Consider the following 13,305-nt stretch of genomic DNA (forward strand, 5'->3'; position numbering starts at 1 on the left):
AATACTGAGCAATAAAAATTCCTCCAGAGCATTCGTCCCTTGAGGTCACAGTCTACTTGTTTTTGGACTTGTAGTCAGACATTTGGGCCAGCTTTGTTGTACTTTAATCAGCCAACCAGAAGCAAGAGGTAGATCTGAGGGAGAACCAAAAGTTTTTACTTGCCAATCACAGGGTAGCCTCACCCTAATGCTGCTTTAGCATCTATTTACTGTGACTGTTTAGTATTAAATAGTGACGTCATTTTCTCACATTTATAAGAGAAAGGACGTTTTTTTGCACTTCTTTCAGAGTTCACCCTGTTGGATGTTATTAGGAATGTGAATTTAAGGCTTTTTTGCACTGGCTTCTCTTTTCAGCTCCAAAAGCATCTTTTGTGTACAGTTTTTGTTCCAGTGGCTGAAATGTATACATTACCTGCTTAATGTTTACAATTTGTTCTAGTACTCCAACCACATGCAGTGAATCTTTGCATTGCCACGTTTCTCTGTTGTGATGTGAAATAAGTGTATCAACGGAAAACAGTTGAGCTTTTAAAATGAGTTTTGAGCATGTTAGCATGTAGCTCAAAAACCTGCGATACCTTAGCTCATCACTAAGAACCAGAATCAAAAAAGATAATGTACAAATATTCCTCACCTGTTTTTTTCCAGTGCATCATTATTCGTTCCGATTAAATGCACCATCTGGGTGATATTTGTGCCCTCCTACAGATGTGAGTAGCTCCATGAGCCATCGCTGTGCGTCATGTATCCATGGATACCTGAGGCAGTCGGCAGTGTTTCCATCTTTTATTCCCTCTCTCACTCGCTTCCTGAAGAATAGCTCAAGCCCTGTGACCCCATCATGGTCAAGTTCCACACTGAAAGCCTGTCAAACAGAACAATGTGCTTTGACTCATGAAAGGAACACATGAGATATACTTGATGGAGCTAGCAACTAGTTACTAAGATCATAACCCTGTGAGGGTTTTTTAGGGCCCGAGCACTAAAAGTGTGAAGGCCAAATTGTATCTGCTCCCCTTATTATCATTACTTGGTCAAATGAATCGCCTTTTTGAGGGTCTGAAGACACTTGAAAGCGCATGAAATTTTGCCCACATGTCAGGCCTGGTGAAAATTCACGTATGGAGAGGACGAAATGGCTCCACAGCGTCACCTATGAAAGTATGAACCAGCACACAGACTGAGCTATTTGAATGAAATTTCTTACAGAGGTCCAACAACCCACGATGTACGAAAGGTCAATGAGACCTATGATCCAAACATGACAGGAAGTCCACCATTTTTACTTTACTGTGCCATTTTGGAGATTTGCTGATGTTATACCTTTTCAAAATCCTTGGGATTTTATCAAATCAACTTCACATTTCAATCTAAACCAAAGACGCTGGTGAATATAAATTGCAAAGCTTTTGAGGTTTCACTGAAGCGTGTGTCCGCAGGATCATTTTGATCATTTGCCATGAAATTGTAATTTGCTATCTTTCACACATACACTATCCAGTCTGGATCAAACTTCTCTAGTGCATCATATTTCATACATGAGTTTTTGAGGCTTCTACGTCATCAGTGTGATTTTTCTTTCCCACCAAAAAACTGAAATAAATTGCATAGTACACTTTTAAGGAATATATTCCCCCCCAAAAAAGCCTGATTTAGGAAATCAGAATCAGAGAGACTTTACTAATCCCATAGGGAAATTGAGTTGTCATAGCAACTAATATACAGCAAACATCAAACACTCATATAAAATGAAGTCTAGAAACAAAGATATTGATAGATAAATATTAAAATAAACATATATATATATATATATATATATATATATATATATATATATATATATATATATATATATATATATATATATATATATATGTATGTTAAAAGTGACTTATAAGTCAACTTTTTCTCAGTTATGATGCTCAGCTGAACATCTTGACCACATTTACATGCTGGAATCCACTGAGTCGCTGCTACTTCAGTACATTTATTTAAAAATTAAAAAAAAAAAGCTGGCACACTTTAACTCATGACTGCGTGATGCCATACATCATATGGTTTTGGCGCTTTCATCTCTTTGTATGTGATTGATACACTATTAGGATTGCCTTTCATGTGTTACAATTTAATGTTGCTTTAATGCTGTTTGAAGGCTCGCAGTGGCATGAAATGATAACTCCCCTCAAATGTGTTAAATTGAAAGTAACAAACCTGTTTTGAAAATGTAAGAAATTGAAAGTACAGATAGCTGTTTAAAAATGTATCAAGTAAAAAAAAATACTCAGGTAAAGTACAGAACACAAGAATGAGGCGATGTAATGAAATCTATACCATAGGAGCGTCTATTAAAAATCTCGCTCCACGTGGTGAGAAAGAAATGTTCAGTAAGAGATGAGGAAACAATGACGTCCAGCCAAAAACTAAAATTGGAGCTCGGATAGAGAGCGTTCACATCTCTAGCTTGTCAAAGGTAGAATAAAAGACCAAAATATATCTTATTTTAAGATATGTCAGCCTACCAGGCTAAATTACCCAAATTCTGAATATGTTTTAAGCAGTGCTGAATACAGGAACGATTCTGATTGTTCTGTTTTTGTGGTCTAGTTTTAATTATATTCTGTGCATAATAGTCACACAGTGATTTATGGAGTTAATTTGTTTGCTTGAGTTTTTCAACATAAGTGATGTTTTTATGCTGATGACTGCTTTGCACAGGCCAAATTAAGCTGCAAGAAATCCTAGTTAAAAATCAATATCAAAGTACTTTAGCTCAGCATAAAACCCCTAAATGATAGCATATGCTAAACATGAATGTAAACCCAGAGCTGGTTGGCTTTCCAAACATTTTTAAATAGGAGCTTTATGCCTGGCTGTTGCAACTGAAGATAAAACATGTAAAAAGCAATGCTAAACTTGCAATAGCTGAGCATAACGAATGCAACAGCAACAAAAGTTTATCTGGATGCTTCTGGGCTTTCATATGAAACTGTTAGCAAAGAAGGCCAATTTCTAATCCTTACCTGTAAGTACACACACGTGCGTGCACGCACACACACACACAGAGCATGGTCCATTTAAATGTAAGAGCAGTTTGAGGGGGTTTTTTTCCTACTCAAACATCACATCTCCTTCAGTTCTAGTTTATCTTCACATGAAAATGACCACCAGCCTGTTTCTGTCAGCAGCTCTTGGTGAAAGCTGCCACTGCAGCTCTCAGCTGCCTCTATACACCATAATTGAAGCCATTTGTGGATCAGGTGGAATTCTGGGATTTTGGCCTCACCTCAAAATCCCAAAGCGTGTTATTTTCTCTCTTTCTTTTCTCGGGCCAGTAGGACTCTTACATCAGCCTTCGTTTCCGCTCGCTCTCTCTTTCCTTCTGCGTCTCTTCCTCTCCTCTCTCTCCTTTCCCCTCTCTTTGCTATTCCAGAAAGAAGTCCTTCAGAGGCAGAGGTCACAAACTTGTGGTCCTGAATGCATCGGCGCACAACAGATGTGGAATATTTCCCGAGAAAAACGGTTTGTTTTGAAGTTCAAAAGTAAGTCAAACGTATATTTTTTTCTTTTTTTTCTTTTTTTACATATGTGGCTATTAACTCAAATGTCCACGTAGACATTGAGGGAATTTAGTGTCAGCTTGCCTAAGTTTAGTGAGAGACAACATGAAGGAAGACATTCACTAATTAATCTTATGTTCAAGTAAAAGTAGCAACTGGCTGATACTCAGTAAGGAATCAGTTACTGTAAAGTTACTCACTGATTATAAAAACGCCTCTACTGGAATGAGGGCTCTCAGGGATTCACTTCATTGGTGTTACGCAGTGTGTTAAATTCAGTTTTTTTACATTTCCCTTCACATTTATGTCTGAAAGAAGCCCTGCTGCATTTTTGCCACTGTAAAAATTTTGGTTAACGCTTCACATCAGTGACAGTAAGTGCAGTTTCTGAGCAGACACTGACACGCGTCTTCACGTGGTCCATACAGGCTAAATAAAATACAGGCACTACGTACTGTCGTGGGAAAGAGCAGGACTCTGGGTTACAGAGAGGTCTGTGTGGGCATTTGTTGCTGTGGCTTTTAATAGTCTCCTATTATAGAGCAATTTGTAACGGCAGAGTTGCAAATTATGCCACCGTGCATCTCTGTGCACATGCTGTTGTGGTAAATGAAACCTTTGAATTCATCCCAAACATCCAAAATGTAATTACAAGTCCCGGACTTTTCTGAGGAGAATTTGCAGAGAGGATATTTGAAAAAGTAACACAGTAATTTACACTGGTTTATCTGATTTCACAAGCTTCCTTTCAGGCGTCCGTGAGATGAAACTGAAGATCATGGAGGTTAAATTGATCGCCTTCGTTCTCCTGCAGGCTGTCACTGTGAGATCTCAAGTCAACCCAGGTAGACGTTTATCTTTACCCCGCTGGCACTACGCTGACAAATACCCGCTCTTTATCTTTATTAAGTTAAGTTGGAAACAGTGGCCATGACTGCATGAGCCAATCAGAGTGCTTTTTTAATTTTCTTCATTGTGTGATCAAAGCAGTGTAAGAGTCAGATGTATGGATATGTTATATTCAAGCTTAAAATAACTATTTCATATTCCTGAGGGACAAGCATGTTGACAAGATGGAGAGGAGGGAAGCAGGTTGAGGTGGGTGGGCTCAGAAGGCAAGCGTGTGTGTGTGTGTGTGTGTGTGTGTGTGTGTGTGTGTGTGTGTGTGTGTGTGTGTGTGTGTGTACGGTTTAGCTGTTGGTCAAGAAAGCAAACATCTTCAAAACAGGCAGACCTTTCACAGGCAAGGGGGAGAATTCGTGGAAAAAAAAAGTTAGAAAATTTGTAGGCGTAGTTGTAGGTGATGCACACACACACACACACATACACACACACACACACACACACACACACACACACACACACCTACTAACACACTCCCTTACACATATGAACTCATTTCACTTTCCTCCCTAGAATATTTTCACAGTCAAAGGCTCGCTTGTTTGCCCGCTCTCTAAAAATCCGAGTGAGGGATTTCGCCGGAGCTCTAACTAAAACTCAAATATAAGTCGAGATGGTGGGAAGTAAACAATGTCACTCTGCTCCCTCAACTGACTCTACAGTTATGGCGTCTTACTTGTATCAACGCAGGACTGTAATCTCTTTTCACTGCTTGTCAACCCGTCGCCACACGCACAACATAAGAACAAAGGGAGTCAGGCTTTTCAAACTCAAGCGTTTCTCATGCTAGAAATGATTTTAAAAGATGAAAAATGAAGAGTGGGCAGCTCTAATACCACTCCCTTCTCATTTTGCTTAGACTGGCACCTACACAGTGACGCTTCTGTTTGGCTTTAGAGGCCTTTGCAGGGCTGCAGGAAGAGGGCTAGAGGGGGAAGGGATGAGCTGTGACCACCTTACAGTCAACTACTCAAAGTCCAGAAAATGCTTTAAAATTGATTTTATGTAAAAGTAACCTTATATTACCCTCATATGTGGAAAGACTTTAACCATATCGCACATATGAAAGAACACATCAGACATTTATGTGTATGTGTGCTTCGTGTGCTTGTAGAAATGTGCCGCTATCCTCTTGGTATGACCGGTGGGCAGATTCAGGATGAGGACATCTCTGCTTCCAGCCACTGGTCTGAGTCCACCGCTGCAAGATTTGGAAGGCATGTTTGTGCTCTTATACTCCACTTTCCTTCCTCTCATTAGATGTAGAGATTATAGTTTGTCAGGGATAATCCCTAAACTCAGTTTCTTTAAATTTGTAGAAATTTCCTAAACTTAACTGCTGCTTTCTTTTAGTAAAAAAGCACCGTAGACTTTGTGTCTGAACCAACATAGCAAGTTTTGTTTTAAATTGGTTTATCTTTTACTCAAAACATTTAAAGTTATTCACCAGATGGATTTGTATTTGTTGAATTGCTGATATATTTCATGATGGAAGTTCATCTTTTAACGTTCCAAAGCTCCTGAGCAGTGACACAAACAGGCTTGTGTTGAGGGTAAGGGGTAAATAGTGTTATAGCACATATTTAGAATACTTTCTTTCTCATAAGATGATCTCACTCAGCCTAAGAAAATATACTTTCATCTTTCAGCAAGCATGTTTAAGTAGCATGCTGCAATCAACCACTATTATTAGCAGTAGTAGTAGTACTGACCTGGTGTGAGGTGTGCTGTGGGATCAGGCTCCAGTCTATTCGCAGCAGATTCTTTAAGTGGTTTAAATCAAGTCTCCATTGAGATTTGATTCTTCATCACATCTATTTGAAATGAGATCAAGGGGATTTGAAGTCCACACTCTTCGCCATGTTCTTCAAATCCCTGCTGAGTATTTTTTTTTCCAATGTTGTTTGGAAATGAGCGAATGCCACTGCAGTGAATGAGCGTGCATCTCACGTGTGAAAGCAACATCCAGATCAACGCAGGGGCCCAAGGTTTCATGGCAAAACTTTGCTGGCTTCACTGGCTGGCTCCGTCCCCATAGTGTACCCTGCTTCCATCTCTTCCCTTGGTAAACAACACACACGCATGCACGTGGCTTTCCGCGTGATGTAAAATAAAACATCATTCATTAGATGAGTTCTCTTTCCAGGTTGCTTCATGGCCCGATTCTGGCACTCACTGTCTGTTGTAGGGTCTACATGGGTACTCTGGCTGATCTGTGGCTTATGGTCTGCGACGTAGTTCAATCGTTGCCAGCACTGCAGTAGCTCTATTGCTATTACTGACACCAGCCTTTGATCCTAAAGTATAACCCTGGGGATCCAAGGCTCTGTTGCAGGTTCACCAGCTGCCAAACCAAAGCATACGGAAACACTGCGTATGAGTATTTGTTCTGGCAAAGCTACAATCCAATATCACCTAGATCCCTTTTCCTGATTCCAAAATATGAGTTTCAACTGAGTCTTCATTTGCTGCCTAATGCATCACAATCCCTACAAAGTAATTATGGCTGATTAGTCTATCTATCATGTACTGGTGAACTAATTAGAGCCTTTTAACAATGTGTTCAGTGGTAACATGGAATAACAGGAAGTGTGCAAACATGATTTCTTTCAGACAGGAAAAATCAGGTACATAGGATATAATTTCATTATTCCTCACTGCTTTTTCCTCTGTTCGTATCTTGTAACATTTTTCCTCGCTTTATGTCTTTTCCCCTGTGTTTGTGTACCTGAACTCTGTGACCTCGGTTTCCGGTACCGACTCTTCCATTTATTTTCCTGCTCACCGTCAGACTTGACTTTGACAACGGAGACGGTGACGGGGCTTGGTGTCCTGACATCATGTCAGAGCCGGACGGCCTCAAAGAGTATCTCCAGGTGGACCTGCGCTCGCTGCACTTCATCACGCTCGTGGGCACCCAAGGTCGGCACGCCGACGGCATGGGTAATGAGTTTGCCCAGCGATACAGGATCAAGTACAGCCGTGACGGCAGCAGCTGGGTGGGCTGGCATGACAGAAAGGGAAGGCAGGTGAGCGTGTAAAGACGTAAAGATGTGTTCTTCTGATTCAAATAAGGTGTACACGTAATACTAATCTGCTATTTATCATCTTAATTTGTTTAACATTGTCCATGATAGTGAAAAATTGAGCTACTGTGTATATTTGAAAATCATTTAAATCGTATCTTTTATCAAATGTTAACAGATCAAATACTATATATGAGCATTTGTTTTTAATATTTCAAATGTTCACTTCTAACTGAATGCTAGCAACATGTTTCAAAAGCATTGTAAAAGGTGCTTGTTTACTATTATAAATGGGGAAACACGAACAACTTGAGTATTTGTGGGAAATGAGACATCTTTCCTCACCTCTGCCAGATCATCGAAGGCAACAGTAATGCATATGACGTGGTCCTGAAGGACCTGGAGCCTCCCATCATTGCCCGTTTTGTCCGCTTTATGCCCGTGACCGACCACTCCATGATCGTGTGTATGAGAGTGGAGCTCTACGGCTGTGAATGGCTCGGTTAGTCATGACACTCAGAGTGGAACATGAAACTTCAACCAAACGATATATTTTACATTACACTTTATATAGTAATATGATGTGAGCAAACACTGAATCAGCTGCGTGTTCTCTTTGACCTGCCTGCTTTAGATGGCCTGATGTCCTACAGCATTCCAGATGGACACCAAATGATCTACAGAGGCCTGGATGTCTTCTTCAATGACTCTGTGTACGATGGAGCATCAGCTGAAAGGTCTGAGTTTAACAAACTTTCTTTGAACTAAAACAACATTTGTGCATTTTAAAAATGTGCATATGTGCAAACCTTAAAAAAACCCTATTTCTGTCTTCAGCTCAACCATAAATCCTTCCTCAAGGCTGACGAAAGGGCTCGGCCAGCTGACCGATGGCACCTGGGGTCTGGACGACTTTCTCCACAGCCACAGCTACAACTTTTGGCCTGGCTATGACTATGTAGGGTGGAACAACAGGAGCTTCCCCAGAGGTTACGTGGAGATGATCTTTGAGTTCGACCATGTGCGAAACTTCTCGTCCATGAAGGTAAGAAGTCAGCGCAGGGGGTATTTTAAGCGAGCGGGATGAAATTGTAGAGCTAACACTTTGCTGAATTGAGCTATTCTGCACTATGCTGGGCAAGCACCCACCTTCTACAGCTGCTGTAAAATTTATTGGGGCATTAAAAAAAGAACAGGACAGCCTTGCTGGAGGAAGAAAAAAAATTACATTTTCTGTATAATTAGCCTGATCTTCGTGGATAAGTGCCGTGGCAAGAGATCAGAGATGTAAGATGAATGATATTTCTGCTACTGCACAGCTAGACAGATTAGTCATGGCTACACCTTCTCCTGCACCATCATCTCAGTCGGGCTCTGACTATTTTGAGCACTTTTAAGTAAAAAAAAAGAGAGAGACAGAGAGAACTGCCAGGTCGGTAAGGGCTGCAGAATAATAACAGACTATTTAAGTACTTTAATCATGCTTTTCTTATACTTCCACATCTCACCTTCGCAGGTTCACTGCAACAACATGTTTAGCCGAGGGGTGAGGATGTTCAGGCAGGTTACTTGTTACTTTCGGTCAGGATCAGAGTGGGAGGCAGACCCGGTGACCTTCAGGCCTGCTGTTGATCGTGTGAGCCAAAGCGCTCGTTTTATCACGGTGCCCCTCGGGGACCGCACAGCCAGCACCATTAAATGCCGCTTCCACTTCAGTGACCTTTGGATGCTGTTCAGTGAGGTGGCCTTCCAGTCAGGTAAAAAGAAAAAGAAAAGCAAAGATCAGGTGTAGCCTTTGCTTTAGAGACTTTAATTCAATAATCTAAAGGGAGCATGTGCCGTGTCCCACCACCTTTATTTCTTTCAATTACAGGCTCAGCAGTGTACAATACATCAATGGCTCCTCGCAAGCATGGACACCCGACAAAAATATTACCAGGTGAGCAGCCAAACATCTTCTGATATTTTCTTATTTAAGTCACTGTTTTCATTTTTGATTATAGGGTAAAATATGAGATAGAAGAAGACATGAATGTGTTGTTACTGTTTGATTTTGATTTCATGTAAAAATCTGTTTTTATATTTCCTTGATCGTGTAATGCACCTTATTTTAGATGTGGTTGGACTTCTAATGCTTTAAAAGGTTGCATGACCTAAATTTCTCCTGGCTCAACACTGCCCCCTGCTGATAATAGCAAGAATTACTGATTATTGTTAGAATAAATGGCCGGTTTCTTATAAAATATAATGAAACAAAAGCATTATGTTTGAAAAAAATTTAATTATTTTAGAATTTGATCTGTAATGAATTACATTAAATTCATGTCAACATCCAACTCTAATGTGGTTTGTTAGGGGATGATCCTACACATAAAGTGGATGACAGCAATACAAGGATCCTGATTGGCTGTTTGGTGGCCATTATAGCCATCCTATTGGCCATCATTGTCATTATCCTGTGGCGACAGGTCTGGCAAAAGATGCTGGAGAAGGTGAGAAAAAAATTTATTTTAAAATCATTTAATCAATTTTAGTTATTTGAACTTACAGTAATGATTCAACATCCACAACTGATCATATGGTGTGACGTGTGCACTGAACCCTGGATGCACAAAAACATCATTCATAATTAGTTGGCAAACTTAAATTTGTTCCCAAATTTTAAAAATATAGAACAAAGGTAAACAAGAAGTAGACTCAAGAAGGCGATAAGGTGATCTATACTCAAATCAGCATTTTTACTGCTACGTTCTTTTGGGTTTCTTTGGGGGTTTTTTGGCTTCAGATATTATATGAAAAAAAGACGTCATTATCAAAAGCACCAGAGCTTTCCTTTCCCTCCATGTCAGTTTCTTCTTATATCATCACATGACAACACTGATGTCCTGCAAAACCTCTCAAGACTTTCACGTTGTAAAAACACCGCAGATACCAACTGCTTCTCTCTTGCATCTTCAGGCATCTCGTCGCATGCTGGATGACGAGCTCACGGCTCGTCTCGCCATCCAGACACGGGCCTTCTCCTTCCACCACTCGTCTCTCTCCAGTGAGAGTGGCTCGACCTCCAACTCCACCTATGAAAGAATCTTCCCCCTCTGTGCCGACTACCAGGAGCCCTCACGTCTCATCCGGAAACTGCCCGAGTTTTCTCAGTCCACTGAACGCCTCGGTAAGCTGTCTAAAGGAAATAAGTGAACATCTTTGGAGGTCAGCTACAGCGACACGTCCCATCCTCCGTCTTTTCTTTTCCAAATAAGAATCGAGTACCCCCTGCAGAGCCTTTGCAGCCGGAGGCTCCGATGGTGCCCCCCACTATGCTGAGGCAGATATCATCAGTCTGCAGGAGTCTTCGGACAACAGCATCTACTCCATCACAGCTGTCAACATGAATTTCTTTGCTGGCACAGATTCATCCATGAGGGAGTTCCCCAGACAGAAGCTCACCTTCAAGGAGAAACTGGGAGAGGGCCAGTTTGGAGAAGTATGCCCAGTAGCTCTAATGTTTGCTGGAGATGCTTTAAGGGCTTTAAACTCATTTTCTCTTCGCCGCCATTATGCTGTTGTAACTTTATAGCTATCATTTATAAAATTCAATGACAGCGCTTGCTGCCTGGTAAAAGCAGCAGACTATGAAATCACTACATGCTGCCAGATAGGAAACACTTAGTGGTATTAAACAGATGGTTTCGAGGGATGCCAAGTGGATGATGAACTGACAAAGTGCTCCTCTAAACAGGTCCACTTGTGCGAGGCAGAGGGCATGCAGGACTTTTTGGGTGAGGATTTGTCCATAGAGGGAAACAATGAGTCCCCTCTGCTTGTTGCTGTTAAAACACTGCGGGAAGATGCCAACAAGAACGCAAGGTAAAAGAAACTTTTACAGAGATGTACTGGTACGGCTTTTCATTCAGTTGCCAGTCAAGTTGTAGATTACGTGACCCTGTCGTTCTGCAGGAATGACTTCCTGAAGGAGATCCGAATCATGTCTCGTCTGAGGGACCCCAACATCGTCCGTCTGCTGGCAGTGTGTGTGGACACAGATCCTCTGTGCATGATCACTGAGTACATGGAAAATGGTGACCTAAACCAGTTCCTCTGCAATCTCAGACTAAAGGCCGCTGATGAAGATGAGATCGAACAAGAGGAGACGGAGGGGAAGACCATGGTCAGGTAGGTGTAATTCACATGTAATTGAAATGATCATCAGGGAAATGACACAAAGAGCCACTTAGCTCACACTATTTATTTTCTCTCTCTTAGTTACACCACGCTGATCGGCATGGCAGTGCAGATTGCATCTGGTATGAAGTATTTGTCCTCTCTTAACTTTGTCCACCGTGATCTGGCAACCCGCAACTGCCTGGTGGGTAAGAAATACACCATAAAGATCGCTGATTTCGGCATGAGTCGGAACCTTTATAGAGGGGGCTACTACCGGATCCAGGGCCGAGCTGTACTGCCCATTCGCTGGATGTCATGGGAGAGCATCCTACTAGTGAGTAATCTATGGATTTGGGACATTATCGCCTCCATTTATCCGTTATTTATAGACTAAGGGAAATCTGACATTCCACTACAGTTTTATTGGGTTTTTTATTGTTCTACGATTATTGCTAATCCACATATATTTAAAAGGTTAGTATAAGTTCTATACAGAGGTGACAGCAGATCAATTTTAAATATTTTATACATTTTAATTTAGAATTTTTAAGCTTTAAATTTATACCAATCTGTCTATGATCTTTTTTTTCCTCAGGGTAAGTTCACTATGGCTAGTGACGTGTGGGCCTTCGGGGTGACTCTGTGGGAAATTCTCACTCTGTGTAAGGAGCAGCCGTACTCCCAGCTCTCTGACGAGCAGGTCATTGAAAACACAGGAGAGTTCTTCAGGGAACAGGGCAAACAGGTGAGCTTCACACCACTGTACCTGACAGTCCTCCTGAGTGCCACTGTGGAGGATTTTAGGATGTAATAGTTCTCAGATATGTATGTAGATGTGTCTTGTAACACTTATAATACTCATAATACTGTATTGAGAGTATTGTGCTTCATCCTACCAGGTGTACCTGCCGAAGCCTCCCTGTTGTCCTGACAGAATTTACAAGGATCTCATGCTAAGCTGCTGGAGGAGAAACGCCAAGCAGCGGCCGAGCTTTCAGGAGATACACTCTCAGCTGTTAGAGAGCCTGGCGTAGCAGAGGAGATGTATCGTTCCACTGTGCTGTGCAGGGTCTCGGTTGCTTCCTTTGGTTTAGATTCATTTATTTGGAGTCAGACCCATAAAATATTCACTTTTTTGTCAATGCCTGCTTCTCAAAAATTATGCTCTAAATGGAGAGATATGTGAAGGTACAGACTACACTTAAATATAGCCTCCTATTGTAGATATAATGCAGATAGTTCTATTCGTACAGTGCATTCAGACCTCTGTGTATTTATTATTTTCTTATGATTTGTTATGCTGTCTATTTATGCAATAATATCCCCCCTCCCTTTTCTTTTCCATCATATATCTAATCCTATTGCACATTTATTATGTGAGCACTGTTTTGTGTTTTTGTCTTTTATATTTGAATTTTGTCATGAGGGAAAACGTTTTCCTGATGAGATTGTGCTTTCGTATGCAGAAGCTGATGTAGATTTTTTATAAACATGTTTATGTCCTTTTTCAGAAATGAATTTATTGTACATAGTGGGGGAAATAGCAAAGAACAACGTTTTAACGCCTGTTGGACCAAGGATACCTGTAAATAAAGAAGAAATGCTATTATTATCCTTCGTTTGTATCTTTGGTTTTTAATATACGATAAGTTTGA

The 13,305-nt window shown here is 40.9% G+C and overlaps 1 protein-coding gene across 1 annotated transcript; it reads left to right on the forward strand.

The window, feature by feature from the left end:
* Nucleotides 1–3,412: 3,412 nt before the first annotated feature.
* On the forward strand, nucleotides 3,413–13,255 carry LOC146688096 (discoidin domain-containing receptor 2-like). Its single transcript, XM_085439436.1, has 17 exons — nucleotides 3,413–3,542; nucleotides 4,302–4,405; nucleotides 5,578–5,680; nucleotides 7,255–7,492; nucleotides 7,844–7,991; nucleotides 8,124–8,226; nucleotides 8,327–8,534; nucleotides 9,006–9,246; nucleotides 9,363–9,428; nucleotides 9,845–9,981; nucleotides 10,448–10,658; nucleotides 10,747–10,970; nucleotides 11,226–11,353; nucleotides 11,444–11,659; nucleotides 11,750–11,984; nucleotides 12,246–12,395; nucleotides 12,550–13,255. Exons 1-17 carry the CDS (start codon nucleotides 3,478–3,480, stop codon nucleotides 12,682–12,684), a joined length of 2,712 nt encoding a protein of 903 aa, XP_085295562.1. The 5' UTR covers nucleotides 3,413–3,477; the 3' UTR covers nucleotides 12,685–13,255.
* Nucleotides 13,256–13,305: the final 50 nt, after the last annotated feature.

Source organism: Copadichromis virginalis, linkage group LG18 (assembly GCF_057382275.1).
Source record: "Copadichromis virginalis isolate Kocher_CV1m ecotype Utaka linkage group LG18, C_Virginalis_male_GT1.1, whole genome shotgun sequence".
NCBI lineage: Eukaryota > Metazoa > Chordata > Actinopteri > Cichliformes > Cichlidae > Copadichromis > Copadichromis virginalis.

What these genes read in the sequence shown, in the direction of transcription:
- LOC146688096 (XM_085439436.1), top strand. Translation starts at nt 3,478, where the DNA reads ATGCATCGGCGCACAACAGATGTGGAATATTTCCCGAGAAAAACGGTT. An exon ending in TCAGTCCACTGAACGCCTCG is followed by an intron (nt 10,659 to 10,746) that starts GTAAGCTGTCTA and finishes TTTCCAAATAAG; the next exon opens with AATCGAGTACCCCCTGCAGA. An exon ending in GAGGGGAAGACCATGGTCAG is followed by an intron (nt 11,660 to 11,749) that starts GTAGGTGTAATT and finishes TCTCTCTCTTAG; the next exon opens with TTACACCACGCTGATCGGCA.